At 57.4% G+C, this 24,724-nt stretch overlaps 6 protein-coding genes and 1 non-coding gene across 7 annotated transcripts; 3 read left to right on the top strand and 4 right to left on the bottom strand.

Moving 5' to 3' along the window:
• Positions 1-141: 141 nt before the first annotated feature.
• Positions 142-2,707, bottom strand: TRAVEDRAFT_67333 (uncharacterized protein). Its single transcript, XM_008046342.1, has 6 exons — positions 2,379-2,707; positions 1,294-2,319; positions 950-1,235; positions 753-889; positions 475-694; positions 142-407 (listed from the first exon to the last, which is right to left on the bottom strand). The coding sequence occupies exons 1-5, from the start codon at positions 2,667-2,669 to the stop codon at positions 491-493; spliced, it is 1,944 nt and encodes a 647-aa protein (XP_008044533.1). The 5' UTR covers positions 2,670-2,707; the 3' UTR covers positions 142-407; positions 475-490.
• Positions 2,708-2,887: 180 nt separating this feature from the next.
• Positions 2,888-4,463, top strand: TRAVEDRAFT_155887 (XPA-binding protein 1). Its single transcript, XM_008046343.1, has 7 exons — positions 2,888-3,162; positions 3,218-3,322; positions 3,376-3,549; positions 3,606-3,825; positions 3,885-3,967; positions 4,025-4,233; positions 4,303-4,463. Exons 1-7 carry the CDS (start codon positions 2,918-2,920, stop codon positions 4,389-4,391), a joined length of 1,125 nt encoding a protein of 374 aa, XP_008044534.1. The 5' UTR covers positions 2,888-2,917; the 3' UTR covers positions 4,392-4,463.
• A 2,253-nt stretch (positions 4,464-6,716) lies between these two features.
• On the top strand, positions 6,717-8,700 carry TRAVEDRAFT_155890 (Pkinase-domain-containing protein). Its single transcript, XM_008046344.1, has 9 exons — positions 6,717-6,749; positions 6,805-6,832; positions 6,985-7,142; positions 7,276-7,402; positions 7,685-7,855; positions 7,912-8,078; positions 8,134-8,275; positions 8,328-8,364; positions 8,423-8,700. The coding sequence occupies exons 1-9, from the start codon at positions 6,742-6,744 to the stop codon at positions 8,470-8,472; spliced, it is 888 nt and encodes a 295-aa protein (XP_008044535.1). The 5' UTR covers positions 6,717-6,741; the 3' UTR covers positions 8,473-8,700.
• Positions 8,701-9,349: 649 nt separating this feature from the next.
• Positions 9,350-13,804, bottom strand: TRAVEDRAFT_184708 (uncharacterized protein; the record flags this gene model as incomplete). The annotated part of the gene is made up of 25 exons (XM_008046440.1): positions 9,350-9,585; positions 9,650-9,653; positions 9,731-9,744; positions 9,805-10,030; positions 10,087-10,265; positions 10,382-10,412; positions 10,465-10,730; positions 10,791-11,010; positions 11,065-11,415; positions 11,473-11,535; positions 11,583-11,701; positions 11,752-11,882; positions 11,936-11,963; positions 12,030-12,096; positions 12,154-12,184; positions 12,240-12,318; positions 12,372-12,502; positions 12,554-12,699; positions 12,753-12,862; positions 12,912-13,042; positions 13,097-13,190; positions 13,245-13,343; positions 13,410-13,540; positions 13,603-13,691; positions 13,754-13,804. The coding sequence occupies 25 exons, from the start codon at positions 13,802-13,804 to the stop codon at positions 9,350-9,352; spliced, it is 3,027 nt and encodes a 1,008-aa protein (XP_008044631.1).
• A 3,320-nt stretch (positions 13,805-17,124) lies between these two features.
• TRAVEDRAFT_t233 lies at positions 17,125-17,195 on the top strand. The gene has a single exon. It is a non-coding gene; the product is annotated as a tRNA-Gly (tRNA).
• A 1,164-nt stretch (positions 17,196-18,359) lies between these two features.
• TRAVEDRAFT_134935 (concanavalin A-like lectin/glucanase) lies at positions 18,360-19,726 on the bottom strand (the record flags this gene model as incomplete). The annotated part of the gene is made up of 4 exons (XM_008046345.1): positions 18,360-18,472; positions 18,530-18,939; positions 19,001-19,414; positions 19,488-19,726. 4 exons carry the CDS (start codon positions 19,724-19,726, stop codon positions 18,360-18,362), a joined length of 1,176 nt encoding a protein of 391 aa, XP_008044536.1.
• A 615-nt stretch (positions 19,727-20,341) lies between these two features.
• TRAVEDRAFT_31980 (uncharacterized protein) lies at positions 20,342-20,833 on the bottom strand. Its single transcript, XM_008045870.1, is given in 3 exon segments — positions 20,342-20,487; positions 20,544-20,634; positions 20,654-20,833. The coding sequence occupies 1 exon segment, from the start codon at positions 20,819-20,821 to the stop codon at positions 20,666-20,668; it is 156 nt and encodes a 51-aa protein (XP_008044061.1). The 5' UTR covers positions 20,822-20,833; the 3' UTR covers positions 20,342-20,487; positions 20,544-20,634; positions 20,654-20,665.
• Between the last annotated feature and the right edge of the window lie 3,891 nt (positions 20,834-24,724).

Genomic DNA, 24,724 nt, shown 5'->3' on the forward strand with positions numbered 1-24,724 from the left:
CTGCACCAGCAATGGCAGCCATGCCTGTTCAGCCTATGAGCGGACGAAGTACACCCTATCTGGAATCATATGCCCACAACGGTCCATCCGACGCGATGGCGACCTGACATTCAGCCTTCTACAGCCTCGGAATCTATGTGCGGCAACATGATCATGCAGTGAAACACTAGTCCCTTGTTTATATACGGTACAACGCCTGCGATACATACTATACAACCAACGCACTCCTCTCTAACATACAGCATACGTGCCATGGTGAACGAATGATACAGTACATACAAGTTTCCTGCAGTGTCCATCTCAGAGACGATCATAAAATTCCTCTTGCCGCGACGGGCCACACAACGACCGCGCCCAGGCGGATCGTATGGCAAGAAAAGGCATGCATGTCCCGGACAAGTGACAAACTAGGGCGATATAGCATCATGATCAGCGTCGAGCACAACCGAAGAGAGGCTGAATGGAGATACGCACCCTCAGAGAGCACTCTTCAAGAGAAGGCTAGCGCAGCCCACGCGGCAACCGCGCCGATGGTCGCGACAGTCGCCGTGTGCGCAACGGTCGACGCGACCTGCAGCGTGCGGCGGCGCTTCGAGGGCAGCGCGGCGATTATGCGTGAATCATCGTTGTTGGAGACTGACTGCTCTGCCTCGTCCTCGGCGTCTTCTCTCTTGCGCTTTAGGACGTTCGCGGTCTGCAGCACCTCAAGATGAATACAACACACTCGCAGAAGGGAGAGGCTTAGCGCTTACCGATGCAGCAGTAGTGACGGCTGCGGCTGCGAGTTTGGCTTCGGCAACGGCGGCGGCGGCTTCTATACGAAGGGCCTTGAGGGCCTCGAGTTCATCCGCCATCTGCGCTCTGGCTTCACGCTGGAGATCGCAAGTCTCTGGAAACGGCCACGATCAGAGGGTGAGCAGGATTTGTATGAGATGAATTACGGACGCACCTCTCAACGTATCCTTCGCCGCTCCCACTTCCTTCATCAATTCCTCGATCCGCGCAGCTTCGCGCTCGGCGACCGTGCTGCGTTCCTGCAAGTCCGAGACTTGGTCGCCCAGGCCTTGCAGCCTACTCTGGAGCTGCGTAAGCCGTGCCTCGCGCGTGGAGAGGCTCGCATGCGTTTCGACGATCTGGCCATCGAGAGCGCTGAGGCGCTCCTTCGTTTGCTGAACATGGGCGGAGAACGCGGCTTCATCGAGCTCCCGGGTGGTGCGGATGACAGTCAGCTCGTTCTGCCGATGAATACGTATGAGTTCGCGGATGACTAATGCATGTAACAAGTACACTGACGAGGATCTCTGCGGTTTGAGCGGCAGCAACGTCGACTTGCATCTCTGCTTCGCGCTCCTCTGGCTGGACGAGCTCTTGCACTCTCGCGGAGGCTTCAGCGATGGATTCGACTTGCTGGAAGAAGGCGTTGTGCATGACTACGAACTCCGGAACATCCGCATCTGCCTGGTCATTCTCAGTCTGCATCACCTCCTCCACCGTCAGATCAACAGCATGGCCCTGAATTAGAGGTTGACAAGGAGTGCCGTAGTCGTCGTCTGAGATCTCAATGACTTCGGGGTGGCCGAAGGGCTCAGGGGATTGTTCAGGAGACGAGGAGGAACTCGAAGAAGAGCCTGGCCAGGCCCCGACGATAGGGGGTTCTTCGGGAGCCATAACAAAAGTCACATCGTCGTCGCGGTTCTCTTCCGGAGATGCGGACCGACTAGACGAGAGGTCCATGTCTTCTTCCTCATGGTCGAGAGGTATTACCTGCGCCGGTTCGAAGAACGACTCTTCGACATCACAAGGTGGGGTCTCCGGAGAGTCGTGTCGGGAGACATGGATAGGGGGTAGAAGACTTTGAAGGAGACGCAACCGCCCACTTTGAAGAGACATGCTCTGTGAACGTGAGAGGACCCGCTCGAATGACGGCAAGAGGTCCTGGGGCGACGCCGGCGGCGAATTCTCTTGAGCGTCAGAATCGCCGTCCGACGTCGATGGAGAGGAATCGGGAGAGGGTGGGTACACGCCGTAGCGGCCAGAGCTCGATCTTGCGGGCGCCTTGTCCGGGGACGAGTCATCATGGGTGAGCGAACTCGGCAGGGGTGAGGGTGCTCTTGGAGAGGCGTCCCTGCCAAAGACCAGCTGCACGCGCACGACGACAGGACGCACTAGATAGCTCTCCCGCCCAACGGTCTTCCCGAATGTGATCAGGTCGCCATCGGCGAGGACGGTGGGCACTTCTGGCTTGAGCCCCGTCCAGACGAGCTCGCCCGGGCGGAGAACGTGCGTTCCGTGGTGAGAGTGGAGGTCAGTGATGTATACCTTGGTGTGAGAGATGTTCAGCGTACGGCTCCTCGCACGCAGAGGGAGCCGTGGCATACGTTTCCATATTCCGTGAAGGTGATCTTCGCATGCTTACGACTCACTACCGGGCACCGGAAAAGAGCTCGCTCCGGATCGTCTGCGATGTATCCTTGGCTTGGCTTTCGCCCCACGGATATCGTGCGCGATGCAGACTTGCTGAACGACATCGTCTCTGGCGGCTGTCCTTCATATTCCTTGACATGCAGGACGATGCCTTCAAGCCTGGTGAGCACCTCGAGCCCACGGGGGGCGTCGTGAAGATGCCTCATACCTGAGATATTGAGCTTGGTCGAGCCTGGTGAGTTCATCGTAGTCGGCGTTCTCGTCGATGTCGAGGTGATTATCGCGGAACGAGGCCAAGGTGCGCAAGCCGTCGGCGGCGCGTCCAAATACGTGACCCGGTGTGACGCTGCGTGACGTAATCTCCCCTGATCAGCCAAGTCACGCGTGACTCCTTCCTTTTTCGCGATTTCACGGGATTCCGGGTCCGAGACGGCGGGACTGGCCACCCCTTCCTCTTCCTCCACCACCAGGAACAGAACAAAACACCGTTAAAATGACTTCAACAGCAGAGACGTCTTCCTCGAATGCAGAGAAGAAGAAGCCGATTACGATTATAACGATCGGAATGGCGGGGGCAGGAAAATCCACCTTCGTGCAGCAAATCAACTCGTATCTGCATTCGAAGCAGCCACCCTCGCCACCCTACCTGCTTAACCTCGACCCAGCGGTTACCAGTACCCCATTCGAGGCCAATATTGACATCCGTGACACAGTGGACTACCACAAAGTCATGAAGGAGTGTGTGTCCTTCTCGCGCCGTAGCGTATTTGCGCTTACTAACGCGCAAATGCAGGTACAACCTTGGGCCCAACGGCGGCATCCTGACCGCTTTGAACCTCTTCACGACGAAGTTCGACCAGGTGCTAGACTTTGTCGAGAAAAGCGCCAGTAAACACGAGTGAGCTCGACCTGGGCACTCCTGTTGCGCAGTCAATGACTGATGCGACGCAGCTACGTCATTCTGGACACGCCAGGGCAGATTGAGATTTTTACTTGGTCAGCGTCTGGCGCAATCATCACGGACGCCGTTGCGTCCTCGCTACCGACGGTGGTAGCCTACATCATCGACACGCCTCGGACAACAGCACCCGCTACATTCATGTCGAACATGTTGTATGCATGCAGGTTAGCCACGCTTGGCTAGTCTTCTCAGAGAATTATGCACTGACTCTTGTGTCTAGTATCCTGTACAAAACCAAGCTTCCGTTCATCCTCGTCTTCAATAAAACCGACGTGCAGACGCACGAGTTCGCGATCGAGTGGATGCAGGACTTCGAGGCCTTCCAAGCAGCCCTCGCTTCACATCAGGGCACGACGGACGACGAGGGCGAGCCGACGTACATGAACAGCCTTATGAATAGTATGAGCCTCGTGCTCGATGAATTCTACAAACATCTAACGGTCAGTCGACCCGCTCATACTCAGGGTCTAGAGTGCTGATCAGATTTTTGTCCACACAGGCGGTCGGCGTGTCGAGCGTCACCGGAGCAGGTATCAAAGAATTCTTCGATGCCGTCGAGGCGTCGCGCGGTGAGTACGAGAGGTACGCCGGAATTTTTTTTGTCGCGTCGGAAGCATCTAAGCGGTCTGCATCACCCAGGGAATATTTGCCAGAGCTCCAGCGCGCCCGTGCGGCTCGCGAAAAATCGCTGAAGACGGTCAAGGACGAGTCCATGAGCCGTTTTATGAAGGACCTCACGCTCGACCGCGAGAAGAACCCTGCAGCCGCTGCGGCGGACCGGTGGGACCCCGCGGAAGAAGAAGAAGACGAGGACGAGGACGACCTGGACATGAACATCATAGATCGCAGTGCGTACTCCACCCTTCTCTGTCCGTTCTGCTACCCGCGAGCGCCGACGCTGACTTTCGGGGTTATAGGCGAGGATGCGTGGCCCGGGCAGTATATTGACGTAACGCGCATGCGGCCGCGCAACGACGAGGGCATGGCGTGGCCACGACCGGGCTAAGCGGCTGCCGGGCCTCATGTTTCGTGAAGAGTGGGCGGTAGGGTTGACAGGCTGCGGTAGGTCAGGTGTGGGGAAGATTGCGTTCATGTATAGTAAGAAGCCGGACCGTCACTACGATTCTCAGCCACTGCCGTACCCTCTGGATCGCGCGTGTGGCCCCGGTGCAAGATCAAGTGCTGAAGACAGGCAGGTGTACCGGCCCTTCGACATGCCGGCGGGGGTGGTTGTGACGGCATGGCGAGCCCGGACTCCTGACATTGACAATACTCCTATCAACAAAGCCTTTACGCGGAACCCAGCCGTTGGCGCATTCGGGGGTCCTCTACCTTATGCCCGTCGACCGGATATAAATCAGTTTTCTGGGCGCGCATTACCTTATACTTGTCCTGATCATCGGCGGCTAGAAAATAGTGAGTCTCTACAACGAGCTGGTCCATATTTCTAATTTTTGTGACGCTTTATACAGGTACTGCAGTTTGAGCTCAGTTGATCCCCTTTGGGCGCACACCTTACACACGGCGTGGACAGAACCTGCGCTGTGTCCTGGACGCAGGCTCGGGGCACAGAACGCGATGTGCGTGAGCATGTCAAAGGCCTTGATGAGACCATGCCGTCTGCTGTGAAATGGATGCAAATATGGCAAGCGTGCCTCCACGGTCGCTCTACCGGGTGGCAAACGGATCGCAGACCATGCCGTGAGTGAGGCGTGGGGACTCATGCGAGCGCGCGCTCGCGTTTTCAGCAGCGCTTGTGCATCATGCCTTCACAAACGGAACGCTGAACACCATGATGTGTACCTTGCGTTTTGAAATCGGGGATGGGATTTCACCGTAGAAGCGAGGCACGTTCACTCAAGGATATTGGCCTGATGCGCGTGAACAGAGCCTATGGCTCCCGGTTCGCACTTTGAAGCCCGAGTTGAGCACAATGGCTTGGTATATGCTGCCATGACGGAATGAACAAGCTTTGGGCTTCCGACAGGCACGGTGTGGCGAATGGCACCACCGATACTGATGTTCGGCCGTGGAAAGAGCAGTCATGACGGAAGTTCGCACCGCGTGGGCCCAGGGCAACTGTACCCCTATTTGACTAGTGGGTGATCTGGAACAGAAAGCCTGTACGTCGTCTCCTATTATTTGTAAGTTTGTGAGGACTTACAAATGTCCCCAACAACAAGTTTGAGAGGAGCAGACTAATGGACGCCGGTTTTTTGGACGGCGCGGCCAAGTTTGAAATTTACAATCCTAAAAGGCCCGTTGGGGTCCTACAAGTCGTTAAATATGTGCAAACGCGTCCGGGGGGTCCTACACTGCTACACTCGATTATAGCTCAGCGTCGCGGTGGATACTGTACGTACAGCAGCTCTCCGTCTGATGGGTGAAGCTTATACCTGTATCTTAGGAGCCCCCACAGGGCGAGACCCAGGGTGAGTGGTTAGGCCCCCTGATAGTCTCCGTGGCTGACTGTAACAGATATATATGACAATCGATAGCCCCCTAAGCAGACGTACCGATGCACGTTGAAGCTCAACGGGAGCAGCGCAGCTTGCGGCAACTAAGGATCTCCGGAGATGGATCATGGCGACGATCGAATGATCTGGCCTAGTGCGTACTGCGCCACGCCGTGACTATCTCCGATAGCATACGGCACGGGGGGCGAACCTGGATGCTCCACATATGTTTGACTGTTCCTTGGGATGTACACAGCATGACATTGGTCGTGTCCTGAGAGATCCTGGGGCTTGGCTGAACGCTACCTCCTGATGGTCCAGGTTGGTGCATTCATCGGAAACGAGCTAGTGAAGCATGGAAGAAAGTCAGAGCGCCGGCTGTCGGGCGATCCGGCTAAACGTAAGACTTACTCCACATTTCCCTCGTTACGCCCCCGAGGGCCGAGGTCGCCTTGTGGTGGCTGCGAGGTGGCTGCACATTCGTTGTGGACCTCTAGTGACGGTCTCACCACTACTGTGGCGACAGAGGAATGGTGGTGGGCTGTCCTAAGTCGGGAAAAATTGCAGACTATCAGAAGAGAGCAGAAGAGAGTGAGACTTTGTGTGAGATCGTTCCGGAGCGGATTGACAGGCACAGACTCCGATTCAACATTCCACAATTGTCGACGGTTGCTCCCCGCACCGCATCACATTTCCTTATTAGGGCACGCACTCTGGCTTATGTAAGCGCATTTAATGACCCATAAGTTCCTTGTGCCAAACCACATCGTCCCCACCGACCACTTCGCCGTCCTCCCGCCGCCGGCTCCCCTCCCCTCACGATCCACGAACGGCCGACAACGATCACGAAGATCCTTCAAGACCTCCTCACGACACCCCAAGCAACGGAGCATCGAAGAAATGGAACGGTGCGTGAAACACCCGAGGGTTGTGGCGAGGGCCTCGTCCTGATCCGCTTCACAGCTACTCGAAGATTGAGAAAGTCGGTGAGTAAATAGCGTGTATTGTGACCCCATATGATGGCCAGGAGACTGACGGAGATACGAAAAAAACAGGCGAGGGTGAGAGATGCATCGTCTCTGCCATCGTGCGCGATGTCTTACCGTGTCCCTCCACCGTGCACGCACGTTCCCGCCCAAATCAGGTACCTACGGAGTCGTGTACAAGGCCCGGGATATCAACACGAACAAGATTGTCGCCATGAAGAAGATTCGGTTAGAGGCCGAGGACGAAGGCGTGCCCAGCACTGCGATCCGAGAAATCAGTCTACTGAAAGAACTCAAGGACGACAATATTGTCACGTAAGCATATACAGATACCATGCTCCGTCCCCCTGCCCTCCACCTCGTTGTTGTCGCAGGACGCGTCCTCGCGGTCATCGCGGTCCGACTGGGAGCTTGATTGCTGACGATGTAATTTCGTCACCTTTCACAGGCTTCTTGATATCGTACACGCGGATCAAAAGCTGTACCTGGTATTCGAGTTTCTTGACGTCGACCTCAAACGGTACATGGAGAACGGCAACAAGCAAGGCCGTCCTATCACCCCCGAGATCGTGAAGGTGAGTTTCCGTCGAGCTCGACGTCCTCCCCGTCCCCCACCCCTCTCCATCGCCCGGGGATAGTTTCCTCCGCTTGTCATCTGCAAATGACGCGTGGTTTACGCGTGTGACATTTTGTTGTCGCGTCCCGACGCGTCCGAGCGACTGCCATTTCCTGTCGGACCTGCCCCATCACCCACGTCACGTGACCCCATCTCTCCGAATGTGCGCTCGCCATGCACTAGTGGGGAGGCCGCCTACCGACGGGACGATAGAGCGGATCATTGCTGACCTGCTGCACAGAAATTTACCCACCAATTGACGTCTGGGCTGCTCTATTGTCACTCCCATCGCATCCTCCATCGCGACTTGAAACCGCAAAATCTTCTGATCGATAGAGATGACAACCTCAAGCTTTGTGACTTCGGCCTTGCACGCGCGTTCGGCATTCCCATGAGGACGTACACGCACGAGGTTCGTCTCGTGGACAGTCTCTTCGCGCCCCACCACTCACGTCGCGTCTCGGCTAGGTCGTGACACTGTGGTACCGCGCACCGGAGGTCCTCCTTGGATCGCGCCACTACTCAACAGCGATCGACATGTGGTCTGTGGGCTGCATCTTCGCGGAGATGTGCATGCGCGGCCACCCGTTGTTCCCCGGTGACTCCGAGATCGACCAGATCTTCAAGATCTTCAGGTAACACTTAGCCTGCTCGCTAGTCCGCGAGCCTTGCCCTAAACGATCTGTGCAGGGTCCTCGGGACTCCAAACGAGGAGGTCTGGCCTGGTGTATCCCAGCTGCCTGACTACAAGCCTTCTTTCCCTCATTGGTCACGACAAGACCTCCGTGACCAGGTTCCGTCATTGACCCCAGAGGGCATTGACTTGCTCGAGGTAATGCGCTTAGACATTATGGTTTTTGTCCAGCTAACATGCCGTTCTGTAGCTCATGTTGACGTATGATACTGCTAAGCGTATCTCTGGTGAGTGCACAGGACCTGTACATACACTATCTCCTACTAAACATTCCTGTTTCTACAGCGAAACGCACGATGCTCCACCCCTACTTCGCCGACTTCGAGTCGAACTAGGTCGCTCCCCATTCGCTCTGCCGCCTCATCCCTGTCCCACGCTCTTCGCTTGTCCGCCGTCGCGACTGTTGTCTTCTTCCGCCCGTCTATGCATCACGACCGCACCCTCGCATACGCATTCATGTCCCCGTCCCCACTTGTTACAGTTAGCGTTACAGATACAGATACATCCACCCACCCGTACACTACCATGTATTGCCCCCCTTGTGTTTCATACCTGGTTTCCCGCCCCGTCCCGCCCCGCCCGCCTGCGCCGCTTCGCCGCGGCCTGTACCTTCGTCCTTCGCGTTCTCTGTTTGGTGATCCTCGTGATGGCTCTCGTTTGGCTCTCGACGTCAACAGTAGTCCCCGGCCGCGCGTAGTCGCGTCTCGACCGAGCCGGCATAATTGTATCGATCCGTTCCATATCTCATGCATGTCGATATCCGAGCCCAGCTTCTGGCTCGCAATATATAACCGTCGACAGTGATAGCGAGTGAGCATTGAGTGCGATTTGGAGCACGTTGAGGTTCCCGCGTACCCACGGTATATACCAGTGGTGCAGCTGCCAATGCATGTTTATCACGCTGAGGAATGTAGTTCAAACCCGAACGAAAGGACTGCTATTATACCACAAGGAACGAAGGTAACAAGTGCGATACTGCAACACTAACACAACACGAAGGACAGGTAAAGCGAAAGAGGGTAAGTGTTCGTGAACGGAAAGGGTAGGGGAAAGGAGGAGATAACTATAGAGGCCAGTCCACAGATGCACTCAGAAGCCAGAGGTATCTTGGTACATACCACGTCGCAGTAGTCCGTAGCCATTCACACCACAGAAGATACAGAACGCGTAGCAGGTATCATCATCTACCCGACTCGCACCCCGCATCTTCGTCTAGATGGGGCCCGTGCCCGGGAGCGTGAAGTCGGGGAAGTCGGGCCAGTTGCCGAGCGCGCCGGGGTCGCCGCCGATGCGCACCCAGTTCGAGTGCGAGGGCGTCGGCCCGTCGAGCACGAACATCTGGAACCACCCGGGCGGCGAGACGAACGAGTTCGGCGGCGCGGTGACCGTGCACGTGTTGCCGTTGCACGAGAAGTCGGGGAAGAGCGTGCGCATGCCCATGGAGTTTCCTGCGGGCGGGCGACGGGGTCAGCATGTGATGCGGGGGATGGAGAGAAGCGAGGAGCGGCGTACCGTGCTAGAGGGGGAGGACGCGCAAGGGAATGTGAGGTCAGTATGGGAGCGGTGCGCCGGGGGCGGAGGGAAGGGACAAACCGTGCTCGCCGTGGCTGGAGAAGCGAAGCATGTCAGATGACGGCTCTGCCGCGCGAAGCAGATGAGGAACGCACCGGCAATGAGGGAAACGCGCATGGTGTCAGTCGTGCCTTGCGGCAGGTCGACGGTGAAGGTGTATTGGCCGCCGTACTGCCAGTCGTTCTGCGCGATGGTGAAGCTGGGCTGCTGGCGGCCATCTGTCAGGTATGGCGGAATGTACACCTCGACACGCGTCTCCTCAGGGAATCCGGGCGTCTGGGGGTCGCTTCCAGAGATCAGGACGCGGCCGTCCGGAAGGAGCTGTCCACCACGGTGATGTCAGATTGAGTGAGGTCAGACCAGGGGACGCCACCCACCGTCGCCTCAGAGTGGTATAGACGGGCCACGATGGTCGTGTTGAGGATCGAGATGCGTGAGCCGACGGCCTGGGTGGGGTCGTACAGGAGTGCCTGGAAGTTCGGATCGGTAGCGAGCCCGAAGCCTGCAACGCCCTGCTGGGCGCCGTTGACGATGAGGAATGTGCCATCGGGCAGAGCTGTTGTGAACTGTCAGTTGACGTATCGCCGGGAGGACGGCTGCCATGTACTGACCGGACTGTAATTACAGGAGGGCCGTGGTCAGCGCGGCTCACGGGCTCGGGAGGGTTTGTACTTACCATGCAAGTCATGACACGCTTGGATGGCTTCGATGCAAGATCAGTAGCGTTTACATACACGAAGCCTGCAACGACTCACCATGCGCTCCAGCACCCACTCTGGGTTCTCTGCTTCCGGTTGGATGCTCACGCAGTTGTCCAAAGCAACGCCGAAGTTCGAGCCACCACATACGAGAATAGTGAGAGGATCGGTGTAAGGCGCGTGCTGAGGGAACAGCACCGCAGTGCCCTCGAGGGGGTAAGTGCGGCCAGCGAGGAAACTCGTGACGGATCCTGGCATGTTGGGGAGCGTCTTGATCGTATCAAATGTTGCGGGGTTGAGGATCCGAGCTTCGTTGTAGTAACCTGCGTCCCCGCAGCTGGTCAGCCTCCGGGCGCGGTTCGGAGGTTCTGTCAAATACGTACCGACGAACAGGTTGCCGCTCGGAAGCATGTGCAGGAAGGGATAGAGGTTGTTGGGGTCTGTGCGGTTGAGCCAGTCCATGAATAGGAACGTTGGGCCTCCCACTGGGGTGGGCAGGATCTCCAAAGTAGGCTCAGGCGCCCCGTTACTGCCTTCTTCGCCGCCTACGACCAAGACGCTGCCGTTGGACAGAACCAGCGACGACGGGTACCAGCGTCCCCTCTGTGTAAGGCGCCAATGAAAAATGCATTCCGTATGGAGTAAAAAGACGCGTACCTGGAGCTTGAGCTCTTGGAAGTTCTCCTCCCAGTCGTTCGTGCCGTTGACACCGGCGCTCCCGTCAGGGGTGTACAGGCGGACGCCGAAGGTGCTGTCAAGTGACCAACCGCCGACCACAAGTTGACGTCCCTTCCTGTCGGGCAGCACAAGGCCCGCAGAGCAGAAGACGTCAGACTTTACGTGCATCGTACGCCACGTCTTCTCAAAGTCGTTGACCAAGCTCAGGTCCAGCTCGTACGCGCCAGTGGAGTTGGTGAACTCGCTAGTTCCGAACTTCTCAACGAACGTGACCTTGTTGTTGATGCCGAGCGTGACGATCAAGGGAACGACCACACCGGGCACGAAGAACTGGATGGCACAGGTTCAGTCAACAATATAACATCCATGCCGTCGCGATGAACTGACCTCGTAGCGTCCAGTGTTCTCCGGGGTATGCCAGTCATTCATGACACCGTTCCACTCATAGAGCTGTCGCGGTGTTGGTACGGGGATTGCCAAAATAGAAATAGACGCACCTGCAACCGTGCTTCGCCGCCACAGAGGTGGATGGGATCGCCAGAACAAGCGATGTTGCACAGAGAGGGGTCGGCGAACCCAGCAGCATCGTTGTTAACGTCCGTGATGTCACCACACCCTATTGCACCCTGAGCGATCGCCTTGAATGCAGAGTAAAGAGAGGCTTACAGCACTCATCGCCGAACTCGGCACCAGCAGCAGGGTATCCGAAGGACGCGCACAGGTTCAGACATCCCTCGATGGTGTTGTTGTTCGTGAAGATGTTCTGGTACGGGAATACGCGAGCACCATCGGGTTCCCTGAACGAGCAGAGGTCAGTGATGGCAGACAGCGAGATAGATGGGGGCCGTACTGGAGACAGCCTTTGTATTCCCATTGACCTAAGCATCCCGGCGTAAGCAGGCCAATCAAGGCGGAGGGAAAGAGAAGACACCGGTGAAACTCACCTGGGAGACTGCTGTTCAAAGGGGTGGGAACAGGTAAGGCGACCACGTTCCCGGTCTCAGTGTAGACCTAGAATGTCGCCGCGATGAGTATGCCATCTCGGAGATATGCAATCGAGATCCGCACCGAAAGGCGGTTCGGGCCACCGCACGCTTCCCTGTACAGGGTATCAGCACATCCGCAACGGAACCAAGTGATTGTTGCCCGCTCACGTCGAGCTCCCTCCACAAGCCATGTTACAGGTGTCCTCGTCGCCAGGAACGGCACCATCGATCAGTGTGTTACCACAGACTGGATGGTGGTGATTAGCAGGCGCGCGGAGTAATGTCGTGGGTGGCACTCACAGCACTGAACTCCAAACTCCAGACCGGCGAGGGTGAAGTTCTGAGATTGGCAGGACGTAATGCAGGACTCGACTGTTACTGCCTGGTTATCAGGCAGCTGAGTTGCCATAATGCGGCCGAACGCGTTGTCCCTGAGCGGACGCCATCAGTTTGAGCACATCTGCGTTGCGTGTCATACTCACACATAGCATGCACCATATGACCAATTCTCTGGCAGGCCCGTCTTCACGGGGGCCACGTCGATGGGGGTGGCGCCTCCGCCGCCGCCGCCGCCACCACCACCACCTGTGTTAGGCGGACCAGAGAGTGTTCCCGTAAAGTTGTAGACCTGTTGATTCCCAGTTACGACCAGATGCAGCATCATTCCTGCGCAGAACTCACGTTAAGGCGGTTGGGGCCGCCGCAGAACTCTGAGCTATTTCCGCTGCACGCCATGTTGCAATCCGTCAGAGGCGTGGGCGCCCCATCGTTCTGTATCCCCGTGTCGCAGACTTAGGCCGAGGTCAGCCGCATCGTAGATGGTAGCTGAAGTGCACCCACAGCATTGTGCCGCGAACTCCATCCCCGCGATGGGGAAGTTGTCGTTGAAGCAGGCTTGTGTGCATCCTTCCACAGTGAACGGGCCAGGAACGTTAACGCCGAAGGTCAGAACACGGGCATTGACCGAGTCGCTGAAACCAGCGTCAGTATGATGGCTATAGAACGGCGCGAAAAGTTCTACTGACTTGAAGCACCCAAGAGACTCCCATTGACCGACAGACGGAACGGTGATCGGAGGCGGGGGCGGAGCCACGCCGTCCCAGTAGACGCTGAGCCTGTCTGTTAAGGCTTTGGTCAGGTATCGGGCGAAGCGCAATAGCCTTCCGGACTCACTTCCCGCGCCGCAGATCTCAGAGGCATCGCCCGTGCACGCGAAGTTGCAGTCCGACTCGGTGGCGTTCGTACCCCCGTTGGCAATCTCGTTGCCGCACCCTGCCGAGAAAGCCGCGTGAGCGCGCAGACCCAAGAAGCTCGTGGAATCGAAGCATGGTCACGTACAGCACTCCTGCGCGAACTCGAGCCCTGCGAAATTGAAGCCTCCAGACGAGCAGAAGGACACGCATGATTCTACGGTCATGCCGGTCGTGTTGACGAAGTTGGCGTCGCCCAGAGACCGGGCGCCTTGATCACTGTAGTGGGGATCCGGCGCTGAGCGGCTCGCGCAACGACCGCTGAGGGAGGATAGACGCACGTAAAACATCCAAGGAAGGTATAGTTTGTTCCCGGGATACTCGGGGTTGCGGGGGCTTGACGCACGCGGACAAGCGAACCATGGGCAAGCTGCGGGGGATGGACGGTCAGATATGCGCGCAGAAATGAATGGGGTTGGGGGTAGTACACACCGAAGGGAAGGACAGTGCGAGCACTGCGAGTGAGGCGGTGAGGGCGGCCATCCTCAGCACGGCCAACGGGGTCGGGGTGCTGTGGTGAGCTCGACGGATGCGCTACGAGCTTAAGTAGGCCCGCACGAGCCGCTCGAGCAGCAGCGACTAGGTTACCCATCGCGGTGATTATGTCACAGGATGGGGCATCGGTGCACCCTGAGCCGTATTGCGCGCGGCATGCGCGACGCCGATGCGTTCGATCCGGACTGGAGCGAAACCGCAGGAACCTTGCTCGGCCAAATTTGTCCAGGCGCGTCCCGGGCGCGAATATGCGAAGGCGCCGCCTTCTTCTCGGCATGCTCTTCCACCTCCGGGACCTAACCATACATGGGGGCGCAGGCCACCATCAGCTGTGCCGCGCGGGGGGTTTGGGCCATCCACTAGCAGCGTCAAAACCGATGGTCACATTCTTGACGGTGTCATCAAGCAGCCTGCCAGTCCTCTACGCGTCCCGGTCCACTCATCGGGGCTGTCTGTCAAATTGATCGTTTTGATGCATCGATACCGCCCATCGAACAGGCGTACGAGCACAAGCGACGTCTGCAGCGCGCGGTTCCATGATTTGTAGAGGATGTGATCTAGGGCGGCGACTCGAGAATCTCGCGCGCGCGCGACGGGACTCGCAAGACGCCACGCCCACACTGCACCGCTCGGTCCTCGGGTCGGACACGGAGGCGGCAAGTCCGCGAACTGAATTCTCACTGCGCGCCAATTTCCCAGGAACGCGGAGGTCCGAGATGAATATCAGATCCAGCATGGCGCAGGGACACCAGCGGCGGCGCGCCCCCTTGTTCGTATCCCCATCGTGGCACGGCCTAGGCGGCGGTGGACCTGATGATATACTACGATTGCCATACGCGGCGTCGCGCGTATCCTGCATCCAACAGAGGTAGTTGAGCAGCGTGAGCGGCAGATGCACCACACGTATGGAGAGGCCGTTGCCCCTGCCTCGCCAGGCTCTCCTGGCAGATTGTGAACTGTGCCTTCCCACGGATCACGCTCGGGCCCAATACAGGAAGACAGCGCACCGGTTTCGCTGTCGGGCACGCTCACACGCCCCGTCGCGCTGAGCTAGGAAATGCCGACGCCTGGCCATCTCGAGCCCCGAGCAGGCCGCCGATGGCACAATCGGCGGGCGAAAGACGGCGGGGAAGCACATGTCGGCGGCACGATTCGCGGCCTTTCGAATGTATGGCAGTCGGTGCGCCCTGGCGGAGCTGTCGGCGGTTGCGCGCGAAAAGGGGGTTCCAACGCGGCCGGGTGAGACGACTCTGCGGCCGGCAATGGTCTGGCTTTCTTCGATCTGCGATGAGAAGGGGTGGCATGAGAAAGCGCCCGACGAGCAGATGTATCCGCACGATGGGTTACCTTCCATCGCGAACGGGTACGCCAAATCCGTCACCGGCCTCTCTTGATCGAAGTCTTCGCCGGCAGCAAGCCGTCGTAGTGTATGAGTGCGACCGCACGTTCCGATGTCGTGGACGATGGCGATGGGCTCGAGGCTATGTCGGGCAAGGAACCGTATCATATTGCAATGTCAGAAAAAAGTTGCAATGATGTTCGATCTGAGCGGGACGTACCTCGACAGGGGTCAGCCAAGTCGAGCCACAGAAAGTGTGCGGTGCCCCAGACTACGGTGGCAATGCGGATGTTATGTGCGGATTGTTAATGGTGCGTACTTGCGCTACACCACCGTGAAGGAAATTGAAGAGCTACTGCGAGATCACGGTCTTACCGGTGAAGATGCGACAACGCATGGTAGACCGACAATCACGGCGGTGATCAATAGCTTGAATACCACTCATCCTTTCGCCCCGGTGAATCGAAGGTATGTGAATAGACCAGTGTTGTAACAGGTCCCAATGTACTCCTCCGGTCTTAAGACCGGAACTTCGAGGTAGCACAGGCACAACGTTACTGAGACCCGATGGATTGAGAGCTCAGAGCTCGTATGTCGGCCCTAGGGTGATATTCAGTGAAGTCAGATGACTGAGCCTAGGGCGATTTTGTCCCTGAAAGAACAACGCCGCTCGTCCTAAACAGGACGCTGGAAATAGCCGCCCTAGTGCATGCGATTGCGCGGACGAGTGAGTCAGGGACGGCGAACAGACCATACGAAGAAGAAGTTCTCACTTCGCGTGTGCTATAATTCCATAGTTTGCGACCTTGCGGCTAGCAGTGCAGCCAATCCTGCTGGGTTGAAGACGCTGGCCACGTTTGAAGTCGTCGCAGGGAATCAATATCTTCCGTTCGCCGTGGACATACTCAAGGGATCCCGAACCACCTGGACTGGTCGGGAGGGTGCATAGAAGGCGTGTGCCATCGATCACGCCTCTCTGGCATCCGCGGCCACTACACAGCGCTGTACTTGGAGCGAGGGAAGTATCCCACCGGGCATGCGGTACCGTTGTTCTCGGTGACTTTCCAATGCGCGGACATGCCACCGGAGAAGACGCGGCAGGCACGGGCGGATCATTCACCGGTGATACGGACACCAGGGACATAAAGGTGAGGTGAGCGAGCGCATCGCTGGGGGTAGTAGGTCGAACTGGGCATCGTTGGGTGAAGTGGGCAGACTCACTACAGCGGCTCTGCCGTGACAACTGAGCGCTGGATGGGCGCGCCAACCTAATTTCTGCGCCTCTCTGCCCGTGCGGAGTTATGGTGGGCGGTGGCGGCTATAGGTCGAGAGATGAGGATAGACGAGCAATTTAGCTATCTCTGTTCTGTTGCTAGACGAGGCACGCCTAACACCAATAAGATGCTGGTGGAGACGTACGAAACGGTAAGCAGGTGGTAATTCTTGTTGTTGACACAGTACGCATCGATGATACGGACTATGGCGTGAAGGAGCCTCCGATGTACGTACCTTCAACAGAGTGCTTGGGTGACTTGGCGTCGCATTGGTTGCGATCCTTGCGGTACGATCATCATGAGTACAGCACCTCGAAGCAGTATAGCCATATATAGTTTGCAGACATAAATGATTCCTCCGCTACAGATACCTTCATGCTGCAGGGAGTTAGAGATTCAGCTCGTGATGTACGTTCAATGACCCGCAGGTCGAGGCCACGTACCTAACATCGCATGCAAAACTTCTTATACCATCAGACTCACGAGTGACCTCCAATGTAGGCTGTTCACGCGTTAAGATAGATGATGATTTCCTCTGGTGTTGTGTGGATGGGCGGAAGGGTGCAAGGCTACAAGTCGACATGGCCGTCATACAGAGCGCAGCAGGTCGACGACGATCGTTGGGTCGAAGAGAACGGTTGAACTCGACTCACAATCAGTGAGGTATATGAGATACTTTGGTGCGTTCTATGGAAGCATTCGTGGTGTAGCGGTAACATTGGGTCTTCCCATGGCCTAGCTCCGGGTTCGACTCCCGGCGGATGCATAGGGAATGCTGATGAACCTACTTTTTCCTCTACTCGTCACGACTGTTTCGCCATTGATGGCGCATTAATCAAACAAGCGGTACGTGGGTTCTTCTGTATCCCGTTGCCGGGGCAAGATGACGATGCTGTTGATTCGATAGCCATTATGGATCGCAAGTAGTTAGGATTAGTACAACGTCCGCATATAGCTCCTACCAAGCTCAAGGCCCACGGCGTACAATATAAAGTTGACCCCCAACTTCTGGCACACGATCCGATTCCATTCTGCGTGCACTCAGTACCAAAAGTACAGCGGTTGACAGGCTCGGGGGGTTATAGGTAAGTGCGCATGAATCGTGCTACCAGCTACTTATTCTCCTAGTACGGCGGCACTCAGGCTGGAAATAACGACAATCTGAAATGTCTAGACATCTTTTGATAGGTAGAAGTCAGACTCAGCGAAAGTTGCTACTCCGTATACGCTGCCAGACGATCCCCCTCTTGCAAGATTCCACACGGCTCGACTACTACGACCGTGACGTGCTAGTGGCGCCCACCGGTGAAGGACTCCCACAAGGACCCACAGGTGGAGCTTCGAGACACTGCCAGTGCCGAGCGACAAAGAACCAACCCGGGCCAGACGGCCAGGTACGTCAACGCTGGTCCCCTGATTTTCCTCTTTGTATTGACATTCAAGCGTCGACATCACTATGACGCACATATTTCAGGTACCTGACCCCTGACATACTGTCCGGGGAAAACGAGGCCCTTCCGAAGTCGTTCATACTGCCGCAGTATGTCCAGTGTGTATTCGGGCAGAGGGTACTCACCACACTCCACTTCCCTTGGTAGTTTGATACCGTGACGATGCACCGGAGAGCCCACAAAGACGACATAAAAGCGTACTAAAAGATGACATTCCTAACATGATTTTGGAGGGTACCAGAGAACAAGAGACTACTATGTCTATTTTCCGCGAAGACAGCGCACAGAGTGCTGCAACAATCGCCGGAGCCCATGACTGTATATAGATTGGCACTCTCGCCACATGAAACAAATATCGCGACCGCGAACCCCAGTAGCTCGGTAGCCCGAATGCCCGCATGCTGTAATCAACGATCCCAGATAGCCTAACAATGTCCGACAGAAAACGAGCGTATCATGGGGAAAGGGGAACGCCAACGCTAACACAGCTCCCACATCTTCACCGAGTCGACCACGAGGGCCCTGTCCTCGACGTCCTCCGGCCACGTAGCAGACCATGTGTCCTGCGCTTTCGCGAACTCGTGCATCGCCGCTGCAAGTGCATGTCAGCCTCCGTTCTGCGACTCGGCATGCAATGAGGACTACTCACTCAAGGAGCCGTCCAACCACGGCTTGCCTCCCGCGCCGTCGGGGAACCACCCATTCGTGCCCCCGACGGCGACGTTCATGATGAGGTAGAACGGCTGGTCGAACGGCGCGACGTTCTTCGTGCCGTGCGCCCACGGGTTCGGCGTCTCGATGAACTGCGAGCCGTTCGCGACTGTCGCAGGGAAGTCGCCGCGGTCGAAGAAGGGCTCGTTGAACTTGAGCATGAGCATGTACGTGAGGCGCGAGTCGACGTAGATGCGGATGAAGTCCGGGCTCCACTCGAGCGCGTACGTATGGAAGCCGTCCGCGAAGGTTTTGCGCCGGTTCGTCCACCAGCCGAATGTCTTGCTCACCCCGTTCAGCCAGGAGAACGGGCCCCAGTTCAGCGAGCCGCGCACGTAGTCGATGCCCCTGTACGCACAGTAGTCAGCCCTCCGCGAAATGGAGAGAAGGCAGGCGAAGGTTTACTCACTGTGCTGGGTAGTCGACGCCGTTCCCGCGCGCCTCCATGATGTCGATCTCGCCCGACGCCGGCCACGCGCCATACGTGTCATTAACGGGGAGCATCCACAGCGCGGGCCAGAGCCAGTCGCCACGGGGCAGCTTCGCGGAGATCTCGACGCGACCGTACCTGATGGAGTACGGCTGCCGAGTGTGCACCCGCGCGCTCATGACGGGGGGTATGACGGTCCCGAGCGTGTCGTTCGAGACGGCCCCGCAACTCGTCTGGTTCGCGTCCGTGCAGCCGGTGAGGTTGAACGTGTGTCCGTTGAAGATGTTCGCGGTCCCGATCACGTCTGAGGTGAGCGTGGGCACGAGGTAGAGCCGGCCGTCGCGCACGAAGGAGTTGTTTTCAGACGCGGTCGTCATCTCGAATTCGCCGTTGCTGCGTAGCGCCAGGTGTTAGTGCGGCACATCCAACGCAGAGGAGAAGAGGAGCGTGGAGGGAAAACACGTACCCAAATCCACTCATGCTGACCTCACGCATCCACTTGTTGTCCGTGTCGAACGTGTCGAAGTTGTCTTCCATGACGAGGCAGACGTTCCCGAGCACGGGCGTCTGCACATAGGCGAAATAGCAGCGGATCGCGCTCCCCGCGATCCCCAGGAAGGCAATGAAGTAGACGATCCAATGCGAAATCAATATCATCCTGTCCTTCTCCGACAGCCACGGCTTCTCGATCGCACCCATAAGCATGGAAGAGCGCATCAGCCTCCTCTGGCGGGGCGCGACAGAAACCCGGGAAGCAGTCGTCGACTCATGGAGTGTGGAGCGACGAAGGGGCCGAGGGGGCATGAACGAGCTGCGTGCCGGAGAGCGCGCGGTCGATGATGAGCTATCGTTGACGCCTTCGTCTCCCCGAGAGCGCTCCTGGATCTCCGTGGCGGTCTGTCGCGGCGCGGATTGCACGGACATGCGGCTGTCGTGCCGGCGGTAAACGGGGTGCTCCGCGGAGTACATGCTGCCGCTGAAGCTGATGATGCTCGCCGGTGCAGGAGTGGGTGGGATGGAATGCTCGGGGGTGGTGAAGGGGTCGCGGGAGACCTCGCTGGCCCCGTCCGAGGACTCGTGCTGGTGGTCCTGGACGAAGAACGTCGGCGCGGCGGCATCGCTGCCGGACGCAGGGGACTGACGTCCTGCCGAAGACCGTGACTGGGACGAAGAGGAGGACTTGGGGGCAGGCATGGCGGGGACGGGGAGTCGAGAGCGAGACGGCCAGTGCAGTCCGAACGAGATCATCCAGCCGAATATATAACATGGCGAATAGAAGACCGCCGCGAGCGGACCGCCCAGTGGTGGATGCCGGCTCCATGAGGATACGGCGAGATAGCCTGCGAATGGCTAGAACCCACGATACTGTCAAGGGACGTCGACCGACCGTCTCGGGACAAACAAGAACTGACCGCGTTGTGGCATCTCAAACGCACCGCCAACTGGGCGTTAAAGCGCTTCACATGCTGTCAAATTGTGTTAATCTATTGGCGATCAGCCCAAAGATACTGCATGAGCTCACTTGACTCGTGTCTAGTGCGGCATGGTCGTTTTGGAAAGCTAGCAACCATATGTTGTGCGCCTTCACGTTCCTGGGCGGGTACGAGACTTCGGTACGGGTTTTGTGGGGGATTATTTCAAGGCTTAGCAGATGTGGCGGCAGTTGCCTGAGATGACGCGCTCATAGTTGGGCGGTTTGATATCATCGCGGCACTGGTTGACACCCGAGGCCGACATAGCTCCCAGAAGACAGGCTCCTTGGGCAGTAAGATCGGACGGATGCTGCGCTGCGCACGCCATATCACAGAGCGTCTCCTGCACCGCCTCGGCTCGAGAGATGGAATTTTTCATGGGCGCAGCCGCGCGGCGTTTCGCTGGAAGGTGATATGATCCTGTCGTGCGGCTGCAGGGCTACGATACGATATTAATACGTGTAATATTCACCTACACCTGTGCATGAACGAAAAGCCACGTACCGCCGCTCAGGGTGTGGAATAATACACGACGTGACGTGTTACAGCCAGTTCGCCGGCACTGTCGCGAGCTGATCGGCACAACGGAGCCCAGGTGCGCGCGAGGGCGCGCATCAACCTTGCGAAGGCCAGGCACCTCGCGCTGTCGCGGTATGTAGAAGAGACGATCGAAGCATAGCGGTCGGGGGTCCCTTACCAGAGGCTTGTTTCTACAGGAATGCACAGGCCGTTGGCAAGCTTAGGCTTGAACGATGCATACTCGACATCAGACCCGTCATGCAGAAGCGATATAGTCAAATTGACGTGGCTAGGCCGAGGTTGCACCCGCACATGCACGCAAGATACACGGGGTCTTGAGCACGGGAAGAATCCCCAGGGCGGCGGTCCGTGTAGGCGGAAACAAGTCCGAAGTCTCTGCGGGTAAACTGAAGAACAGTGAGAAGATGACGTCGGAAAGGGTCCTCGCACCGAAGAGGAGACACAGCAGCCTGAAACAGCAAGAAATCCCGAAGATGAGAACCAATCATGGGATCTTTTTTGTCGTCATCTTGTCAGTGCGGCGACGGGGTTTCCCCAGCTACAATGGGGAGTCCCAGAGACCGAGCTATTTGCAGACAGGAGCAATGCGGTGACAGCAATTCCTTGCTGCTGCCCCTGGCCGTCGGAGGCCCGCGGACACTGGGAGAGTGCAGATTTGCAAGGTTTACGGACGGTGTAGGTATGGGTTACTCACCACTCGGACCCCGGTTCCTTGCGCATGGCATGAGAGACATTCCAGTCGGAACCTGTCTGGGCCGTCGAAGCACAATGACTCGCGAAGCATTCACTCGTGACGCACGACGCATATTCCGTACTTCATGTAAAAACGAGTTTCGTTCACTGGCAGTGGGTGTGATTCGTGAGTATGAACTTCCAGAGAATTGTCATGGCGGTAGAGTGAGAGCGGAGCCGGGGCGGTCGACGACGGCTGAGACAGGCTCGGGCGGGCCGAAGCGCCGTTCGCGGAGCGGGTGCACCCAATTAAGCGCCTGGGAGCGGCGCGGTTCGCGACTTTCTTTCGGTGGCAGGTGCTGATGGAGTCAACGGCCGCGTTATTGCTTGCCACCATGAGCTCGAGAGCACTCAATATGAAGCGTGCGGTAAGACATACCATAGCATTATTGCATCAGTGAGTTGCTCTTTCATGCTCAAGAAACACGCATAAGGCAGTTGCCCAACTAAAAGGGCCCAGCAGTGGTTTCCGAAGAGACATGTCCGAATCGAGCCTGCAATGATAGTATGTACATATCGATATTCTACTTCCTGACACTGACGCGGAATACGCAGTCGCGATTCGTATGACAGGTTCTTGCGCCGGCGGCAGAACCAACGATAGTTTCGGAGGCACAATGGTAGCGCCCAAGCCCTAAAGCCCGTCTCCGGAGCTGATCAGTACGCCGGTGGATTTCAGGGTCCCCATCGGTCACGATTGGTTCGCTATTCCAGAATGACTGGAAACATGGAGGTCATCTGAGACACATGGAAATATACACTGACAAGCCTTAGCGCCCGCGAGGTTCGCATGTCAAGTCAAATCGCTTCTTGGTGCCACTACCGTCCGCTTATCGCAGTATGCTCATCTGACAGTCTTATAGTGCCCAATTATACTGAACGTGAACAATCTTTGCTGAGGCGAGCTCGTATGATATTTCTTACAAGATTACAATAATGTGAGTCCAGTCTGACTCTAACCCGTCTTCGTTGACTGGTCTCTGCTACAGCGACCTCACGCCGACAGTCACAAGGGAAATCAAATGACATACATCTTGTCGTGCTACAGCTTCGCCTTGTGGAACTACTAGAACCGCCTACAGATCACCGCTCATCGGGCGAAGCTCTCATTACGAGAAGCAGCAGCGCCCAAGCCTCTCGGCGCGCAGGTCTCAAGCAACAAGCATTTAGTCTGCCCCCGAACCCACGCGCACGGTCTCCCCGCACGATTGGCGCCATCTTGCACGGGTTGTGCACGGGACAGTCCGCTCAGATCTATTCCCAAGCGATAAGCGCGATTCAAACTCGTATATGCAAGGTGCGCACCCAACTCCCCGACTTAGTCCGCACCACGTAAGATTTGAACTCAGTGAGGCACTCTGGATGCCAGCGACCGGATACCGAGGCCTCATGGCCAACTGTCCCTTCTGCTCGGCCTCCTTTTGCTCTCCAGGGATATACGCCCCTGGAACGCTCGTTCCTAGCGTGCTTTCCCGCTCTCCTTGCCCGCCGGACCCGGGGCCTGGCGTGACGCCCGCCGGAATCACCGCAAAGCATTCACCACGCACCCTAGTGGGATCCAGGGCGCCGCGCCGCGGAGTCTGCCACCCTTCTCCTTATCTCGGCCTGCGAGTGTTTCCGGTACCAGGGGCCGCGCAGGGCCGCTACTGCGCGCAGAGTTTGATTCGAGCGAGCGTACACACAGGGCGCCGCCAAGTTCATGGCATGCGCGGCGAGCATCGTGCAGATCTGTTCCCCCTCTCGGCGCGCCGCCCACCGTTACGCTATCCTGCATTCGGTGATGGGTGAACGCCCGCGGACAGTGACGGTTCCCTTACTTACCGCAATTGGATCAGTAGGTTCCGAATATGACGGGAGGGCATACCGCGCCCAAGCCACCGCCGCCTGAACTCCCGTGGCCATGGCGGCTTGCGCGTGGTGTTCGGGATGCAGTGGCGCGGTCACATCTGCCGGACTGGCTACCACCAAATTCCCTGGGCGTCAGGCTCCCGGCCGCCACCTCGAGGGCGACCACACTCTACGCCGTGCAATCAGCGCGGGCGATGCGTTTGTACACCTCGAGGGCGAACGGCGGCCAGATAGGAATATCGAAAGTACCGGGCAGGACATATGCATCAGGTCTCGAGCGGCACCGGCGCTGGTGTCGAATTAGTGTCTTCCCGTCGCGCCTGTCGAAGACAAATACCCGATCCGGGGATGCAAGGTGTGTACGGCGAGGCGGCGGCGAACATGCTCTCCAATAGCTTGAATGCAGTTTATGTCGTAATGTCTCGCCGCCGTCGCGTCTCTCCTATCAGGCAGGGAAGACGAGGACCCTGACAGGAGGCGTTGAGTCCGGGCCTGCGTCATGGCGGTAGACGCGAGGCCGGGTCTCTCGGGGAGTACTGGTTGTGTTGGGAGGTGCGACGTGATGCATACAGGGCCGACATGCTTATCAGTGCTTCTTGCATGGAACGTGCTACCAGGAAGTACTGGCGCGTCGCACACTTGGGTATAATACAATCTATAGCAATTCTTGCAAACCAAGATATACACAACGCCTCCACCCCGACAGTCATAGCCCACTGGCATGAACAGGTGAAACGCAATTAAGCCCCAACAATGACCTGAAAACGATATGAATGCGAAACAAGAAGGGGGCATGGTGGAAAGGAAGGAAGGGGTGACAGACGACACCGGCAGCGGAGAAAGAGTGGAATGTGCAAACGACAGAAGCGCCACGGAGACATATCTGCAACAATGACGTCGGAAATAGCAAAGCCAGTGCAGTCATCAAGCCAGGGAGGAGGCACCGACAGGACGTCGGGGCAGTAGCGATGGATACGTAGGAATGGAACGCGAACGCGATGTGTGAATGACGATGACCTCGGCGGCCCCAGCCCAGCCCATGTGTGAAGGCTGCCCAAAAAAAGACCGCCCACGGTAGTCCAAGATGCGATGCGGGAAAGGAAAGGCCGTG

Source organism: Trametes versicolor (genome assembly GCF_000271585.1).
Source record: "Trametes versicolor FP-101664 SS1 unplaced genomic scaffold TRAVEscaffold_13, whole genome shotgun sequence".
Lineage (NCBI taxonomy): Eukaryota > Fungi > Basidiomycota > Agaricomycetes > Polyporales > Polyporaceae > Trametes > Trametes versicolor.

What these genes read in the sequence shown, in the direction of transcription:
- TRAVEDRAFT_67333 (XM_008046342.1), bottom strand. Translation starts at nt 2,669, where the DNA reads ATGAACTCACCAGGCTCGACCAAGCTCAATATCTCAGGTATGAGGCAT. An exon ending in GGCGAAGGATACGTTGAGAG is followed by an intron (nt 890 to 949) that starts GTGCGTCCGTAA and finishes GGCCGTTTCCAG; the next exon opens with AGACTTGCGATCTCCAGCGT. An exon ending in CCGTCACTACTGCTGCATCG is followed by an intron (nt 695 to 752) that starts GTAAGCGCTAAG and finishes GAGGTGCTGCAG; the next exon opens with ACCGCGAACGTCCTAAAGCG.
- TRAVEDRAFT_155887 (XM_008046343.1), top strand. Translation starts at nt 2,918, where the DNA reads ATGACTTCAACAGCAGAGACGTCTTCCTCGAATGCAGAGAAGAAGAAG. An exon ending in TACCACAAAGTCATGAAGGA is followed by an intron (nt 3,163 to 3,217) that starts GTGTGTGTCCTT and finishes GCGCAAATGCAG; the next exon opens with GTACAACCTTGGGCCCAACG. An exon ending in AACATGTTGTATGCATGCAG is followed by an intron (nt 3,550 to 3,605) that starts GTTAGCCACGCT and finishes TCTTGTGTCTAG; the next exon opens with TATCCTGTACAAAACCAAGC.
- TRAVEDRAFT_155890 (XM_008046344.1), top strand. An exon ending in TCACCCCCGAGATCGTGAAG is followed by an intron (nt 7,403 to 7,684) that starts GTGAGTTTCCGT and finishes CCTGCTGCACAG; the next exon opens with AAATTTACCCACCAATTGAC. An exon ending in TACTGCTAAGCGTATCTCTG is followed by an intron (nt 8,365 to 8,422) that starts GTGAGTGCACAG and finishes CTGTTTCTACAG; the next exon opens with CGAAACGCACGATGCTCCAC.
- TRAVEDRAFT_31980 (XM_008045870.1), bottom strand. Translation starts at nt 20,821, where the DNA reads ATGGCGTGCGCAGCGCAGCATCCGTCCGATCTTACTGCCCAAGGAGCC.